This window comes from Opisthocomus hoazin, chromosome 2, assembly GCF_030867145.1.
Source record: "Opisthocomus hoazin isolate bOpiHoa1 chromosome 2, bOpiHoa1.hap1, whole genome shotgun sequence".
Lineage (NCBI taxonomy): Eukaryota > Metazoa > Chordata > Aves > Opisthocomiformes > Opisthocomidae > Opisthocomus > Opisthocomus hoazin.
In genome coordinates this window covers 98,066,507-98,084,147 of record NC_134415.1, presented here as the reverse complement: position 1 = coordinate 98,084,147, position 17,641 = coordinate 98,066,507, and the positions used below count along the sequence as shown (strand labels likewise).

Below are 17,641 nucleotides of genomic sequence, written 5' to 3'. Positions count from 1 at the left end.
CAGACAAAACAGCACAAAAACGTAGGCAAATAACTATGAAGAATTAGAAGATACAAAAAATGCCAGAAAAGCAAAGTTAAGTAATAACTTAGCAAATGTATCCGAGAGCTTAGGAATGATCACTCATGAGAAGATTCATAATTAGGACAAATTTGATGTCATTTCTGAACACAGACAATCACAGAATAAGGTTTCCGTGATTTCATTTCTGGAGAAGGAGACAATGGCATGAATGCTGCATTTTACTCCTTCCAGAAATTTTTACCATATAGATTTAGTAAGCTCATAAGAATAGAAATGTCAGTTTTGAAATAACAGTTAGAAACACTTTGATGAACAGCAGGAAAATCACCCAGCAAAGTCAGAGCCCATATAAACATGAATCCCACTGGCAGCAACTTCAGACACAAAAGATGCAAGAGAAAGAATGGAAAAAGAACAAACTCTCAATAAAAAATCCAGACAAAAACTAGGACGGTGGAAGCAAAAAGCTTCAGGAAGATGCAAATCAGAGGAAGGACCACTTAATAAATTTTAGCTTTAAATAAAAGGTGGTGTAGATTATAACTGCTATAACTTGTTATCTTGCTAACTACATCCTTGCATACACGTCAAACTACTATAAATACAAGGATCAAGGAAAGGTGTGAAGAGTACATGTGCTTCATTAATCAGAAGGACCAAGCTGCCTTTCTTCCTAACCAGAAGTAGAGTAGCTATGGAAATACACCTGGTGGGAGAGAGAAAATGCAGGGGAAAAAAAGATAAATGTAAATGAGCTTTAAAAACATTCAGGGGTGTAACTTTTTTTTTTTTATCCAAGTCACTTTATGGAAAGAAAGGTTAATACTCACTTTGGTACCTTTGGCTCCCATTATACCGGTTAGACCTCTGATACCTAGGATGCCCTGAAAATGAAAAATATATTCAAATTTTGCTTAAGTCTTTTCATCAGAACTGTCCTAGTTTTCAGACAGAAGACTCAGAGTTCTACATGCTTTCTTTACACTTTTTTTACTATTTCCTTAGTATAAAAGGAGAAATCCAGCTACTTCTGTATTAGAATACTTAATTCATATGATAATTTGATATTTTACTAATTTAAGACTTCTTAAAAGAATAACAGAACTATCAGATTGAATTATATAACTGCAAATATGCCTTAAGGACTGAAAAAAGCCACTGATTTCTCTTCTTGATTACCACAGACTTGAAGGATTGTCCCTGTGCAGCCACTGTGAGAGGAACATACGAAGGCCAGATTTGCAAAAGTGCTAAGTTTTCTTAAGTTGGGTACAGGACAGATGCAGAAGAAAGGTACCATCAGACTTTACAGAACTCTAGAGACAAACAAAATTGGGCAAGGCTTTCGAGAATACAAGTGCTAAGTTTATACGCCCACCACACCTGAGAGGCTGCACTGAGAAGATACATCCTGCTGCAGTAGGGTATCATAACTATTGTCAGTTCCCTTCAAAATACAGTCGCATGGGAAATTTGGTTTCAATTTTTTTCCTCTTCCTGAGACCTAAACTACACGACATGTCTCCTCTCTGCAGAGAGGCCAAAGCCTTAGCCGTAACGTGTCTGTCCTGCAACAAGAAGAATGCACTACAACTGTGTTAATGAAACAGCTACAGGCACTTCAACGCAGCACAGGCAAACATACTCTTTGACCAGAACACAGATGGGCAGCCCTTTTACTTGCTTCTAATGAAGTTAGATAAGAATCTTGCACAGCACATTTAAAGCTTTGTCAGCCCAAAAGGTGAGAAAAATCACGATCATGCAGCAGTGACTAGAGCAGCGCAACAGGGGAGACCCCCGCAGTCTAATGATCAGAGAGGGAAGCAGACACATTACAGTACCCACTAGTTTCTATCAAAAGCAACACCTCCCCCAGAGGTGGCTACGTTATGCAAGTCTTCTTGCCAGTGCATTACATAAAAGTGTCAGACTGCAGGTGCTGCTGTGGAGACTGGATTCATAATCCCTTCTATAGATCTGAGCTTTACATTTGTTTATGTAAGAAACGTACAAGAAAATACAACAGAGTCTACAGCCTCTCCATCTATGCCTTTAAAGCACTGTCTATCGTCGCTTCCATAGATTGTCTACCCTGTATCACTTTTTGCATATTATGAATGCTACATTCTAATAAGAAACAATTATTTTAAAGCTTGTTTGTAAGGTCATCAACTGGTGAAACAGTGAAGTGAAATGAGTAATGCATTTTAAAAAAAAACCTGCAAGTCAATTTCTTATTGGTTTTTAATTCTGTGTTATTTCACAGTGATTGAAGAACTTTGCCAAACTGAGTTAAATGAATTGTCCCCACAGACCCTTCAGACAGCAGAAGCTGCATCTTACAGAAGTACTTTCTGTGCACCTGAGCATCAGGGCTACATTTTTCAGCATCAAGCATAAGAAGGATTACACCCTTTCCTTTCCTTAGTCTCTGTTCTTTCTTTATCTTTTTCTAGTCCTAATCTGGAAGTTTATGTTGTCTTATGTTCATAAAGAATTCAGTAATTTAGGATTTGGATGTCATCTGCATAAAGGCAAGCTCCTGTGTAATATCACATCTGGACATCAATGGCATTAAAAAAATAGTTTCACACCTAGGAAAAAAGCATAAGACCCCATCAGAAAATAAACTGTAGAAATTAAATGTGTTACATCTATTTCTCTTGCTTAGAATGACCCCTATATTCTCTTCGCTATTGCTTTTTCAGCTGTGGTAACCCTAAGAAGAGCTCCTCACAAGGAAACAAGCAGAGGAGGTATGTGCCAGAACAAAGAAGTCAAGTGAAGGCAGGACAAGAAAATACTTCCAAAAATCATAGGTGTGATTGAAGGATGCTTCTTTGGCATGCAAAAGAAAAAACTTAAGGAAAAAAAATTAAAAACTAAAAAAAAAAATCTGTTCTTCAGTGGCTGCTACTTCATCCTCAAGTCTTAGCTAAGCCTGAATTTCATAGTTAACCATGTTTTAAGCAAAGACTAGCTTTGCAAGAATGAAGTCAGAGTCATCAAAATTATGGAAAGGAAGGCCAAGGGAAAACCAAACAAAAACCAAACCTGAAAAAAACCCACCCAACTATTTGTGCAATCTAAGCACAATACAAAATTTAGGACATGAAATACTTTTTTAAAAATAAGCCTTTCAATAGGACTTTTTAGAGCATTGTGCCAAGCAATAATGTAGCTTTTTGGAGGGATTCAAATAATTCTGCTTTCACTGATAGATGATATGCCAGAGTAAAGAGAAAGGTGCAGAGATTTTATAATACCTGTTTTCTTCCAACAAGAAGAAAAAAAGATAAGCCATAATAAAGCAAATAGGTAGCACTATTTAAAGGGAAATACTTTACTGGTGGGCCTTGAGCTCCCACTTCACCACTGGGTCCTTGGTCCCCTTCTTCACCCTGGCAAAGCAAAAGGAATACATCTGTAGCTAATCCATACTGTGCATACTGCTCTCTCGTCGTAGGAGGTACATTTACTACTTACTGTTTTCTGTCATCATGTCCTGCTTGAAGGAAAGCCAAATGAAGTCACGCTACTTCCTCAGAACATAGACAGATACTTGTTTAGGTTCACATTCCATTCAACTATTAGTCAAAAGGGTAATTTCAAAGCAACCCCAGTATAAAGAAGAATAATGGTATTTTATTCTTGATCTGTCATTCCTTTTTTTCTTGATGTTAATCTCTTTATGTTTTCTTGTTCTTTTAAACTAAAAGTGTAATGAAGGTATAATCCTATATGTGAATGGACTGGGTATGCTAGTAGCCCTGCATCACAATACCACATTGTGCTTCAGAATTTTTGGAAAATTAAAATGGTAAAATGCCTTATCTGGTCAAATCCCTATTGGATTAGATGATAACCTCTCTCACACAATGATAGTGCACACTAATGGAACAACAGTACTTAATGCCTGTTTAATTTGCCAAACAAAATTTTGCAGCATAACTGCTCAACATCCAGGAAAAAAATTGGTGAGCCGTTCCTAATAAATTAATATTCTTTTCAATATGCTTAGGAGTAGAGAGCAGAGGTTTTGTTAAAAACCTTCTCTCTGATGTTTTCCTCCAGCACTGAAGCATGGACCGAGGCAGTCCAAATCTCATCAACTTTTCTTACAAATATTTCAATATTAAACACGGTTAATTCAATTGAAACACCTTAAAAGAGTTCACATTTCAGTCTTCAGGCTGAATCGGACTCGGCCTCCTTACTACAGCTATAATCTTTCTTTGCCTATGAACTTCTACCATGTCCTTTCCCTCTCAAATATATTTTTCCCTCTCATTCTTCCTGTTACTACTCCTCTATGCCACAATTTACGTGGTAAGTCCACATAATTCTTCCACATTTAAACGCTTGGAAGTTTTCCAATTAATAAATTTTACTTCAGTTTTTGCCATGAGTTCCTTAATAATTGAATGATAAAAATAAAAAGAAAGAGGAGTATGACTTCTGCATCATAAGAAATACAGAGTACAGGTGAATGAAGAATAGAAATATGCCTTTGGTTACTCTGGAGCATTATGATATGTAGTATCTATTCATGCATTCTGGTAAAACAATTAATGGTTCAAACAAAATATAATACTGGTTTTGAAGAAGAGCCTAAACTACTATTAGCTTACTAAAAACAACAGCAGATTTTCCTCCTTTTCTTTCTTACCTTATAACCTTGTTTTCCTGGTTCACCAGACTCTCCTTTTGAACCTTTCTGTCCCTAAAATAAATGTAAAAAATAAAACAAATAAATAAATAAATAGATATAATTCAAAAAAAATCCTAAGTTTTGCAAAACAGACACAGGCTCCTCAGAACTATCTTGCTGCTCTCTCTGCAATCCCCATTCATCACTGCTTCCTCACTTCTCTACTTAACACCACATATGAAGTACCATGTTCAAAAAGATCTGCTCCTGGATTTAACAAGGCTGTATTTCTAGGCAGGTTAGTATTCCTTCTTATGTTACTCCATAACAATTTCCTCAGGCCAACAGTATTCCTAGAAACTAGCAAAGAATGTATATAAAAAAATCTTATGTGAAATGAGACTCAAAAAGTGTTCATGTCAATGTAGTGTGTTTTAAGTCCCCCAGGAAGAGAGAAATAAGGAAAAAAGACTAAGGATTTGGGGGAATATTTATAATTCCTGGAGTCAGACTTCAAACAGTCCAGAGAGTGAATGAAGCAATCCTTTACATACTCTAATCCTTTCAGGACCACACATAAATTTTACCCTGACGATTACAGAAGCAGTAAGAGATTTCAAAAATGTGACATTATTTTGGCAGTTGAGAGTTGAAATAACCCTCAGCATTCACACTGATGCAATGTTTTTTTTGAAATTAACAGTGACCTGCCCTTTTTTCAAGCCAGCAATTACCCTCCCTAGTGCTTTCAGACAGTATTTCTGTAAGGAATGCTTGAACAAATAGATTCTCTTACCTTCATTCCCATTAAGCCAGCGTGTCCTGGGCGGCCAGGTGGACAAGCATTAGGACACTGGAAAAGCACCCACAGAGTTACTCCCACATAGGTTGAATAAGGTAGTCTGAGATTACTTTAAAAAAAAAACATGGACAACTATCTTACCAACGGGTCACCATCTTGCAGGCCAATTGTTCCCTAAATTAAATAAAATTAATCAAAGTCAGTAAAAGAGAAATAATAAGACCAGACTTATTGGACAATATAGACATTAGACAAAAGAGAAAAAAACACCATCTAAAGCTAAAATCAGAAGTATAATGAACCAAAAGACCTCCAACATGAAAAGCACCTAAATGGTAGGATTTTATTGTAGGATTGCAGGTACCTGCAAAATCCTGTCCTCTAACTCAGATAAACTTTTCTGAAAAACAAAGTATTTCTTGTGGTTTTTTAAGCTACCTAAAACATATTTTCTGTTAAATATAGAGCAAACATATCCAAACCCCATGAATTTCCAACAGAACCCAAGACAATTTCTGTAATAACTTTTACTTCTCCAACTTACTACCATTCAGCAAAAGATTCAGATCTTTACAGAGAAAATAATCTTCCCACAACACAAGTACTGGTAGACAAGTGAGATGTCTGGCAGTCAATGGAATTGCAATAAACTAAAGATGAGTGTAGAACGAGATGGACTCAGTGGGGGGAAGGCCATTCCTCGCATTAAATCAAGTACTTCATGGAAGCTAACGGGAGGCTTATGAGGCACAACAGGGAGAAATATGATTTCACAGCAGTAGTTGGATTCTCTGAAGTCCAGTGGGAGGGAGCACGCTGTTTCAGAGAGAAGCATAGGGGAGTTTAAGGAATGAGCTGGTCTACTTTTACGCAGCAGAATTTAAAAAAGCTGAGGTTATGTTTGCGTCCATAATGTCATCAACTGGAGTGTGATCATGGCACTTCAGAAATCTAAAAAGGATGAAACTGTCAAGGAATAGAAGCAGCACGCGCCACTACTGAGAATTCATTTTCACTTGTTTCCTAAATACTCTTCTCCACTCTACCATTCACACTTTTTACAATGCCTCTGCCAATTCTCTGGTAACTTTCATAACAAGAAATATGGCATAAATAAAGCATATGAATTTAGGGTCTGTCCAGCAGAGGTACAGTACAGCTTTTACAAAGACATTAGTATGACACGTTTCCCAGTGGTTTGCATTTCACAGCACCCAGCCTCCAATGTGTCTGCCAAAACGCTCCATTTTATCTCTATGAGCAGGTAAATAGCCACAAGACGAAGGCATAACACGCATCCCTCCCATGAGGCTCAAAGAAAATAACCATTCCCCCTACAGAGGCAAAGCAGTGATGTAAAGCTTTCTTCTATCCCTTGCAAGTAGCAGGCCTGGTTGCAAGAAAGACATTAGAACTTAACCAACCTAGGAGCATACATTTCTGGCTTATGAGCCAAATATTAAATTTTTCTCCTCCTAACAGAGAAAAGTCTACCTCTGCTGAAGTGCTACCGGTGAGGCCCAACGAAGACTACGTTTACAGTAATGCTAGAATGCACAGGGAAGTTTAAAACCTGTACGAGTTACAGTTTAAGTCCATTTGCAGAAACGGGAAGACATCATGACAGAAGTTACACAGTTTGCATTTCAAACTATCTTTTATAACCATAAAGACTAGAAACTTGGTTTCTAAATGAAAGATCAAGCGTTGACATGATTAAATCAGTTTTATCTCAGGATTTGAACACAAGCCTCTAGACATTATGAATTAATATAGCCTGCTGAAATTCTAAAGTTGATATTAAGCTGTAGGACTCAGCTGTAGGACTTGAGGAGAAATATTATTCAAGCAGCACCTAAAGGGGGCCTACAGGAAGGATGGAGAGGGACTTTTCACAAGGGTATGTAGTGATAGGACAAAGGGCAATGGCTCTAAACTAAAAGAGGACACATTTTGATTAGAGATTAGGAAGAAATTCTTCACTCTGAAGTTGGTGAAACACTGGAACAGGTTGCCCAGAGAAGCTGTGGCTGCCCCCTCCCTGGAAGCGTTCAAGGCCAGGCTGGATGGAGCTCTGAGCAACCTGGTCTAGTGGAAGATGTCCCTGCTCATGGCAGGGGGTTTGGAACCAGATGATCTTTAAGGTCGCATCCAACCCTTACCATTCTATGATTCTATGATTCTATAATTCAGACATTAACACATAGTAAAGGCAATCACTTACCGGAGGACCTGCTGGTCCTGGTGGCCCTGGTGGCCCTCTTTTTCCTGGATCTCCCTAAAAAAGGGCAAAGTAATTTTGTTGATTCATAGTAATAATGAAAACTAGCAGTTACATAGTTATACCACACAATAACAGTGAGAAATGAAGCAGCTACTAAAGGACAGGCTAGGTAGCCAATTAAAACTGAAGCCCACAACATAGCTCCCATAGTAGAATGGGAAAACCAATTTTTTAATAGAATGGAAGCCATGTTGTGGAATAGGAGTCACAAAAACCAAATAATTTTCATCTGCTTTAGAAAACAGAAACATCTGACCACAGGATCATCTATGCACTCCTCTGCTTCATAACTGTTAATTAAGTTCTGAATTAAAAGAATACTACTAACTTGCAAAAATGCCCAAAGAGCAGAAAGGAAAAAATCCCCTTTTTCAGAGCCCAAGATGAATCTACCAAGTTAGAAGCTTCTCCTGTTTGTGAAGTTTTGATGTACAATGCTTTCAGAAGTAAAAACACAGAACCTCTACAAAGTATTTTTTCTGAATGCTTTTAACCAAAATAAATCTAATATTCTGACAGGGACCTCCCTTTAACTTAATACTATGTCAATATTGTTTGAAATGTTATTAAATAATAAATGATATGAACAAAATGAATACAGAAAAATAAATCACTAATTCTCACACTGCATGAGCTATAGAGCCATAGGTTTAAAAACACTAAAAAAGAAATATTTCTTTTCTACACAATGTATAATCACATTGTGGGACTCGTTATCACAATCTGTTGTGGAGGCCTGTGATATGAACAGATTCAAAAAAGGGACTGACTACATTAATGGAGGATAAGCTCATATATAGCTTTGAAAACGGCAGCACAGATGCAATTTCTGATTCGGGCAGTGTCTGAACTGTCAACTGCCAGAATGTGTAACAGTATGACAGAAAAACGTCATGTTACAAATAGCCTGTACCCTTCCATAGGTATCCATTATTGCCCTTGCTACAGACAAGACAGTGAGCTAGATGGATCCTCTTCTGAAACAAATTGGCAGTTTTTAATATTCTTTTTTGTATTTATTTATATGACTTAGTGCAACACATGGGGAGAGGTATGTATTCAAAAGTAGGCTTCATTAAACAAAATCTTAACGCTATTTCAGATTTCAAGTAAAAGGTCAACAACTGGTTTCAATTTGCATTTCAGTGGTAAACTATGGAGTCACAATACGACAGCGTGCTGAAAATGAGTGCACAGTTTAGCAGCGAGGTCAGCAGATGGAGTCACACTTAAAATAAGAACGGAGAAGAAATACTGAATTGCCATGCTCACTGATATGCAAATGGAAAAGAGAAATAGCATGTGGTCATGTACCATAATGTGTATGTGAGAAGACAGGACAAAGCTAAAGGTCTGCATGTAATGCTGAGTTTTACATTTTCTATATTTCTGGCAGGTTTGCTTTTTGATTTTAGTTTTCCTTTAATAAATGGAGAAGTGGAGCATGGCACACTATATGAAACATTTAATTCTAATCTAATGGGTGGCCTTGACTTTGTGCTATTAAATATTTTTTATTTCTAATGAGCTTCAAACACAATCTTTCCTCTACCAGTGACCACTGTAGAGGAAAAAATGTTTTCAAGTGCTGTTATAAGCCAAGTAAACGGCACAGTAATTACTCATTTTTTTCTATAAGTACCTTCTAGCAAACATGGTAGTACTTACAGGCGGACCAGCACGACCTACTTCCCCAGGAAGTCCTGCTGCACCAGCTGGACCCTATAACAACCAAGTTTAATAGTATTTTTAGACCATACAATACCTCTGTAACAAGCATCCAAGGAGTGAGAACATGTAATTCTCTCAAACAACTATGCATTCAGACACTAGTATTCTTGCCCCATATACTATAGACCTCAGTAACCTCAGTAGCAGCTGAAGAAGCATATGTAATAGACATAGAATATCAGGATTAAAACAGTTTCTTTTTTCCCCGAATTACTTTTTTTTTTACAGTATAACACCTTTACTAAATATTTAAACAGACTCACTAAGCAGTATATTTAGGAATTGTAAAAATCATACGTACAGGTGGTCCAAGAAGCCCCTTGCCCTGTGGAATATGAAAAAAGGTCAGAAATGTGGGAGGGTTCCACACCTAGTCCAGCTGTTTGCCAAGAACAGAGTATTTGGCATGAAAAGGTACAAAGAACTGATGTTTGATTCTGAAAAATCATTTTGAAAACTTGTTTAACTAATGTTAAATATCAATTTTATTATTAAATAATCAATATCAAGAGAAAAATTAAATTATTAAGTTGCCTTGCAGTGACATGTATTTACACATATTTACAAACACATATACTTCCACAAAGGAATGAAAACATTAAATCCTTTGGGTTTAGCTAATTATCAAGCACCATGAAAAACATGTATCTATGCTATAATCATTTCCTTCTAACAATGCATTTAAATTGATAATAAAGAAGAAATTTTTTTTGCCAGTGCTTCTCCAAGGTCTAAACCATTAAACTAGCACCTTTTTGTAATCAGAAAGAACAACAAACTGCTCCTGTTCACATTTTCCATCAGTACTTCTCTCAATCATTTTAAAGAGAAGTGTCCAAGACACAAATGTGTTTCTGCCTACTTGGACAACACACGCCCTTTAAGAAAACAGATCCCTCAGTCTTGCATTACTAAAGCAAATGGATAATTTTATGGAGAACAGTGTCAATGATGTGTATGAAACACCAGCACATAAAACCACGTACCTAAATCTTCAGGAGATTTCACATAATAAAGCACCTGGGCTTAACTGGAGTTTAAAAGCCACAGAGTATCATACTAGGATGGCATCTGCAAGGTTGTCTTTAGAAAACTTGGTATAATACAGGGAAAATTTCAAGCCTTTATCCAAGTAATTCCATTTTAACCATTTAATACACAGCAGAAAGTAAACTTTTTCATGTTGCATAACCTACATAATTCCTTTGCTATTACTTAATAGTCCCTTGTTGCAATTCATAATATTATATATGTCTACATTTGACTATACAAATTAAACTTCTACTGTGTCACCTATCTGATATTATAGTATCACCTGCCTCTGAAAGAAGGAAACAAACTACTTGTAGGTTCCCATTGGAGTACCCCTTGCTAACATGTCTGTAACAGTGGCAGGGAAAGTCAGTGGTACCAAAAGAAGCAGCTACAGGTACTATTGTCCAGCCCACACACAGGCCCAGGAGAAGCCAGTTCCCCCACTGTGCCCATTCCATTGCATCCCCTCGCCCTCCTAATTAGGACTCCCAAAAGCAGGGGCTGTCCCCCTGCAATCCATGCCTCCCTCTCACACAGCTACTCCACTCTTCTGGCCATGAACTCCCTGCAAGCAGAACAAACTGGGGAGTTGAGAGCTCCAGGGCAATCAGCCAGTAAGGACCTACACAGAGCAGTTAATGACACCAACCAGCTGCCCACGTTCCCATCTCCACCCATGTCCTAAGGGGGAGCCTCTCCACCCAGCCTGGGACTGCAGCCTTACCTCCCCAGATGCCTGCCACCTGCTTTGGAAGTGCTTATCCGATCCACAGAGCACATGGAGTGCGTGGGCACAGGCAGTAACCAACAGTCTGTCATCACCTTATTCAGAGACAGACACTCACCCTGTAGATCTGGCAAGTATCTCCACATCACCAACGCGGACCTGCTGCCATCCACTACAAAGAGTCACATACCAGAATTTGTATGTGCTCACTGTGCTGGAAGCTGTGCTTTAGCAGACCTTAAAATATTTTAAATTTCTCTATCACTAAACACACACAAACCTACCCATATGTCAGATCTGTAAACACTAGCAATATATCAGCTAATAGAAGAGTTAGAGGGAACCTAACAGAGAGAGAATGGACTGAAGGGTGCAATACATGCACTGAACATAGCAGCCCCAGGTCCACTTACCAGGGCCACATCAGACATCAGCATATTTGGTGGTGAAGTACTTGAATTAATCAGAAGTATTTTACTAATTTTGTAAATATGTCATTTGAGACTTATCCACAAAAGAAATGACACAAAGAGAATAAATTAAAACTAAATGATGAAGCAGGAAAACACAGAGGAAAGGGAGAGTAAAAGAAGATAACTGAATACTGCCAGGATACATTCTAGGGAAGAAAGGGTGACAGAAGCAGAAAAGCAAATGCTCTATATAAAGCCTTAGATACCTTTTTTTTTTTTCTTTCAGTTGGCCAATAAATTCCACTGGATAAGCTTGAAAAACAGTGATAATAATTTAAAACTAATTAATGTTGTAGCCAAGGCTTCTGACTTTCTGTTTGCACTGAGCATTTTTACAATTTAAGCAAGGTTTTTTTGTGGGAAATGAAGACTTTGGATAACCATCCAGAGATTACTCCACTTGCAAAAGGCCACTGACTGAATTCAAAGCAGTGCATCACTACACTTAAATCCAATAATGTAACTATATGCAGACTCAAAAGTGTGCTCACTGTGTTTCTAGTAAACAAGGCCTCATGGATGAAAGCAAAGACCTGCAAAGGTGAAACAGCCCCATTACTTCATACTTGTAGTAAGAGCTTCTCAAAAGTCTCTGAATCTGAGCATTAGAACCATCACACTCCAGCACTACCACTCCTACACTTGTTGGTTTTTTTTCTTTTTTTAATTAGGTTTCATTACTCCAAGTTTAATCTCACTAAAGATGAGATGACCAGTACTGGCCGTTTTGAGAAACTTCCACTAATCACTTTATTTCTTCAGCAACTTAAAGCCATTCATCAAAAGGAAAGCTTGTATAAATGGAATTGCCCATAAAGATTTATTTTGAGCGTTAATCTTTCCATATGGATTCAGCATATATGGGTTAACAACTGTGGAGCTAGAAATTTAAACACCAGGCTTCTGCCTAAAACGTGAGCTCTAAGGATTAACCTTAACCTTAACCATTACAAAGGTAATAACACAAGGTGATTAAGCATATCCATCTTTTCTTTACATTTAAGTAACTAAGAAATCTCATTTCCTCATTATAAATATTCCTGCATGTTCACCTTTAAATACAAGGTCCAGCTACTTATTAAGCGGAGGCAGAACAACTCCAAATGCAATCCCTACAGAGGTTTACTGAAGCATTATCACCTGAAGACTGAAAGTTTCAGGGCAAACAAAAATCACTAACCTTTGAACAACAGTCCAAAATGCCAACAGACTTATTGTATTTACAGTCTCAAAATATGGTCACAAAGGCCTGAATCAAGTAAGTGCTGCTCTGAATGGAATCAGCATTCTACTTTGACAAGTTGGTCCACTTTGCTGCTTTGCCATAGTAACATGTCCCCTTCTAGAGTACTGAGGAAGCTGGCAAAGGAGGTGGCCAAGCCACTCTCCATCATTTATCATCAGTCCTGGCTAACAGGGGAGGTCTCAGATCACTGGCGGATGTAACATCCATCTACAAGAAGGGCCGGAAGGAGGATCCCGGGAACTACAGGCCTAGCAGCCTGACCTCAGTGCTGGGGAAGATTATGGAGCGATTCATCCTGAGTGCGCTCACCGGGCATGGGAAAGACAATCAGGGGATCAGGCCCAGCCAGCATGGGTTCGTGGAAGGCAGGTCCTGCTTGACCAACCTGATCTGCTTCTATGACCAGGTGACCCACCTGGTGGATTAGGGAAAGGGTGTGGATGTTGTCTACCTGGACTTTAGTAAGGCCTTTGACACTGTTCCCCACAGCATCCTCCTGGAGAAACTACCTGCCCATGGTTTGGATGGGTGTACTCTTTGCTGGATAAAGAACTGGCTGAATGGCTGAGCCCACAGAGTGGTGGTGAATGGTGTTACATGCAGTTGGCAGCCGGTCACGAGTGGTATTCCCCAGGGCTCAGTTTTGGGGCCAGTCTTGTTTAATATCTTTATCCATGATCTAGATCAGGGGATTGAGTCCTCCCTCAGTAAGTCTGCAGATGACACCAAGTTTGGTAGGAGTGTCGATCTGCTTGAGGGTAGGAAAGCTCTGCAGAGGGATCTGGACAGACTGGATCGATGGGCCAAGGCCAACTGTATGAGTTTCAACAAGGCCAAGTGCCAGGTCCTGCACTTGGGCCACAACCACCCCATGCAATGCCACAGGCTTGGGGAGGAGTGGCTGGAAAGCTGTCCAGCGGAAAAGGACCTGGGGGTGTTGGTCAACAGTCGGCTGAACATGAGCCAGCAGTGTGCCCAGGTGGCCAAGAAGGCCAGCAGCATCCTGGCTTGTATCAGGAATAGTGTGGGCAGCAGGAGTAGGGAGGTGATCGTGCCCCTGTACTCAGCACTGGTGAGGCCGCACCTCAAGTACTGTGTTCAGTTTTGGGCCCCTCACTACAAGAAGGACATTGAGGTGCTGGAGCATGTCCAGAAAACGGCCACAAAGCTGGTGAGGGGTCTAGAGAACAAGTCTTATGAGGAGTGGCTGACAGAACTGGGGCTGCTTAGTCTGGAGAAGAGGCTGAGGGGGGACCTTATTGCTCTCTGCAACTACCTGAAAGGAGGCTGTAGCGAGGCAGGTGTTGGTCTCTTCTCCCAAGTAACCAGTGAAAGGGTGAGAAGCAATGGCCTCAAGCTGCATCAGGGGAGGTTCAGATCAGATATTAGGAAAAATTTCTTTACTGAAAGAGTGGTCAGGCATTGGAACAGACTGCCCAGGGAAGTGGTGGAGTCCCCATCCCTGGAGGTGTTCAAAAAACATGTAGATACAGCACTTCAGGACATGGTATAGCACGCATGGTGGTGTTAGGTTAATGGTTGGACTTGATGATCTTAAAGGTCTTTTCCAACCTTAATGATACTATGATTCTAAGTTGAGATTAACCCTCTTTATGCATGTTTTATACATCCACTTTTTCTGAAGGCTCTTAAATTATTTGTTCTCACATTAGTCTGTGTACATATATATACATATATTATAATCATGCATATTTTCCCCAAGTCAGGTTTTATTTCAGTTGACAGGCTAAAATACTAGAGCATTTTAACCTAGTAGTTCAAGTAATTCACTTTTAATTCCCCATTTTTCCCTCTCCCGTAATAGTTCTTCTCATGTACACTTTTTTCCACATCATCTGACTAACATATCTGACAGTTAAGCTATCTCTTCATTCCAGCTACACATTTTAAAATGCATTGCAAATGACACAAATTATTTCCCCACCTATTTGACAGCAAAAACTGAAAATAAACAGAAAAAGCCCTTCAAGTCTACCTAAAAGCTACCTCAGTTATGCTATTTTCTGTGACTAAATTTAGCACATATATTGAGTCTACAGATTGACTAGCCATTATAAAAGCATTACCTATTTTCCAGATTTTCAGGTAAGAAACAGCATCCATGAAAATTAAACACAAATGGCCACATAGAATAATTGCTCTTAAGCCTGAACATAGCTATAATGTAATGTCTTCAAGAATAACATTATAATTTCCTCTCTGGCCAATTATCAAAATGATTGTATAACATGAATTTAATGAACGTTAATGGGACAGGGTCAAAAAAACAAAGATACAAAGACAGAGAATTTCACAGCAAGGAGTGCTATGTCAGAATACAATGCCTCTTCTATTTAATTCCAATAATTTTCCCAAAATTAATGTCATTTTTAATTACGTGCAGCCTTATTACAATTTCATGCCAGTCATCTTGTTTCACTACTCACTTTCCTTTAGGTTTTTCCTGGTTTCCTACATAACCTAAGTTTCTACATGCCAACCATCATTTACTTCTTCAATCCTCCAAATTTCCTAAAATTCACAATTATTTTCAGTCCCAAGTGAAGGACGTTAAATCCATCTGCATGCCAACTGGAACAGTACGCTTTACATGTCCTTTCTCGTATTTTGTCTTGTTTTCATATGGAACAGCACAGGAAGTCCCACACAGCATTTACACTTCAGTGATCCCATTTAAACACATGGCAAGGAACTGATACAGCAATAACTGAAGACTAATTTATGCAAATAAAACACGGGCTCTCCTGTCTCTGCAGCATTTTCACAAAGAGATGGAAAAGAACAGCATGCATTCAAAACTTGTGACCACATCACACACACTCCTTTCTCTTCCACAGCACACAAACCAAACTTGTCCTTTCATGAATATCTGCACACTCTTATACAAAAACAGGAAGGTTCCTTAATGTACTACTTTAATATCTTATCAGTTCCTTGAAACCTCAGAAATAGCTTCTGGCTTTTCTTCACTGCATTTACTGGTAAGAATCCTTCATATCGATACTTAAGGTCTAAAAAGCCTCTTCATATACTGAATGTATTACTTACTGGCAGTCCACGAGCACCTGGCAGTCCTGGCTCACCCTTTAAGAAATAAAAATGGAGTTTTTCAAGAGGCATTAGAGTAAGGTTTTGTAAACAACATAGAGGAAGATTCTCTTGCCTTTTGAAGGGTATCATTTAGTGGACATATTCTGCAAGTATTATTCATTAATGCTATCCTGGTTTCAGTGAGACTGCATAGAAAGGAAAGACTTTCTCAATATTGAAAAGACACAGCCTCAGGCCTTTTATTCTCAAAAAAAAAAAAATTCAAAGATGTTGCTTACTCTGACTTCCTATGTATATTTCATTTGTCTGATTGCTGAGGAAGTCAGGTTTCACTGTTCTGGTTTCCACTGCATATTACTATGGCATAGTTGCAGTACAACAAGATGGAAAGAGCCTCACCATTACTGAAGATGCTTGACCTTAATGTTGCTGGCTGGGAGAATGGAAGTTGCTTTGTAGTGAGTGAAAAGAGCCCAACAGGTCTATATTCTATAAATGTTTTATTATTGTAAGAAAGGCTGCAGCATCTCATTAGTTGCATAGAGACAAACAAAAATCCTGCTTTAAAAAAATCCCACAATTTCATGCATAATTTTGTTCTTACCTTCTGTCCTTTTGGTCCTGTGGCTCCACGTGAGCCATCAGGTCCTGTGAGTCCCTTTGGAAGTAAGGTATACAATGTTAATACAAAGGTTACAGCGATGTCTTAATCACAACAGAAAACATTCTAAAATGTAGAACAATGAGGCAATTAAATACGTAACTGCAGAAGACTTGCAATTCAAATGCCTATTTACATGTACAGATAGAAGTGCCCAAGTTCAGAGTACTAGATTCTGGTGACAAACATCAGTGTCTGTGATATGTGTCCTTCCAAAATTATTCAGTTAAATCACAATTAAACTAAACACGTGATCTTGCATGATCTTACTTCCACTCAGTGGGAGACTGATTAATTTAGTTCATGGCTCAGATTAAAAACAACAACTGTAAGTGTTTTCCATTTCAAATAAATCATTCATTGACCAAAAAAAAAACCAAAAAAAAAAACAAAAACCAAAAAAAAAACACAAAGCTACCAGGCTGGATTTGAGCATAGTCATTGAACCACACTTGTCTATCTGGCTAAAATTAAAAGCAATAATGATACTATAACTATGAATTCATTCAGAGTTCTTTTGTTTTCTTTTGTTTCCAGAATTTTATCCAGCTTATATGGCTTAGAAATTTCTAGATATCTGTAAAAAAAGCCTTGCTGTTACATCTGTCCAATACTTTTCTTTTTCGGTAGACTTCCAGCAATTCAGAGTTCACTGAAAGGGATGGTTTCTCTAATGATTTGCTTTCAAAAGCTTCTAAGATCATTATGGACAATTATTGTACAGTATCTTTACTCAGTCTATTAAACCTGACACTGAAATAGTTTGTGAAGTTAAAGCAAGGCTTAAAAAGTCAGACCTGCCTCACCAATTAAAAATGGAAGAAGGTATTGTAAATCTAAAACCCCAATTAAAAGTTGAATGCACACTGCGAGTACAACAAGGTCCCTTGTTTTGTCTTCAAGTGAAAACAAAACGGTTCACCATTTCAGAA

General features: G+C 38.4%; 1 protein-coding gene across 4 annotated transcripts in view; it reads right to left on the bottom strand.

Annotated features, from left to right (window-relative positions):
• COL9A1 (collagen type IX alpha 1 chain) overlaps positions 1-17,641 on the bottom strand; it is a 73,072-nt gene that overhangs the window by 31,035 nt on the left and 24,396 nt on the right. For all 4 annotated transcript variants that reach the window (XM_075414577.1, XM_075414579.1, XM_075414580.1 and 1 more), the window contains 10 exons: positions 16,653-16,706; positions 16,046-16,081; positions 9,797-9,820; positions 9,433-9,486; positions 7,705-7,758; positions 5,622-5,654; positions 5,475-5,531; positions 4,697-4,750; positions 3,375-3,428; positions 855-908 (listed from right to left, as the gene is read on the bottom strand). In XM_075414577.1, coding sequence (XP_075270692.1) covers positions 855-908; positions 3,375-3,428; positions 4,697-4,750; positions 5,475-5,531; positions 5,622-5,654; positions 7,705-7,758; positions 9,433-9,486; positions 9,797-9,820; positions 16,046-16,081; positions 16,653-16,706 — 474 coding nt within the window. The remainder of the gene's footprint in view (positions 1-854; positions 909-3,374; positions 3,429-4,696; positions 4,751-5,474; positions 5,532-5,621; positions 5,655-7,704; positions 7,759-9,432; positions 9,487-9,796; positions 9,821-16,045; positions 16,082-16,652; positions 16,707-17,641) is intronic.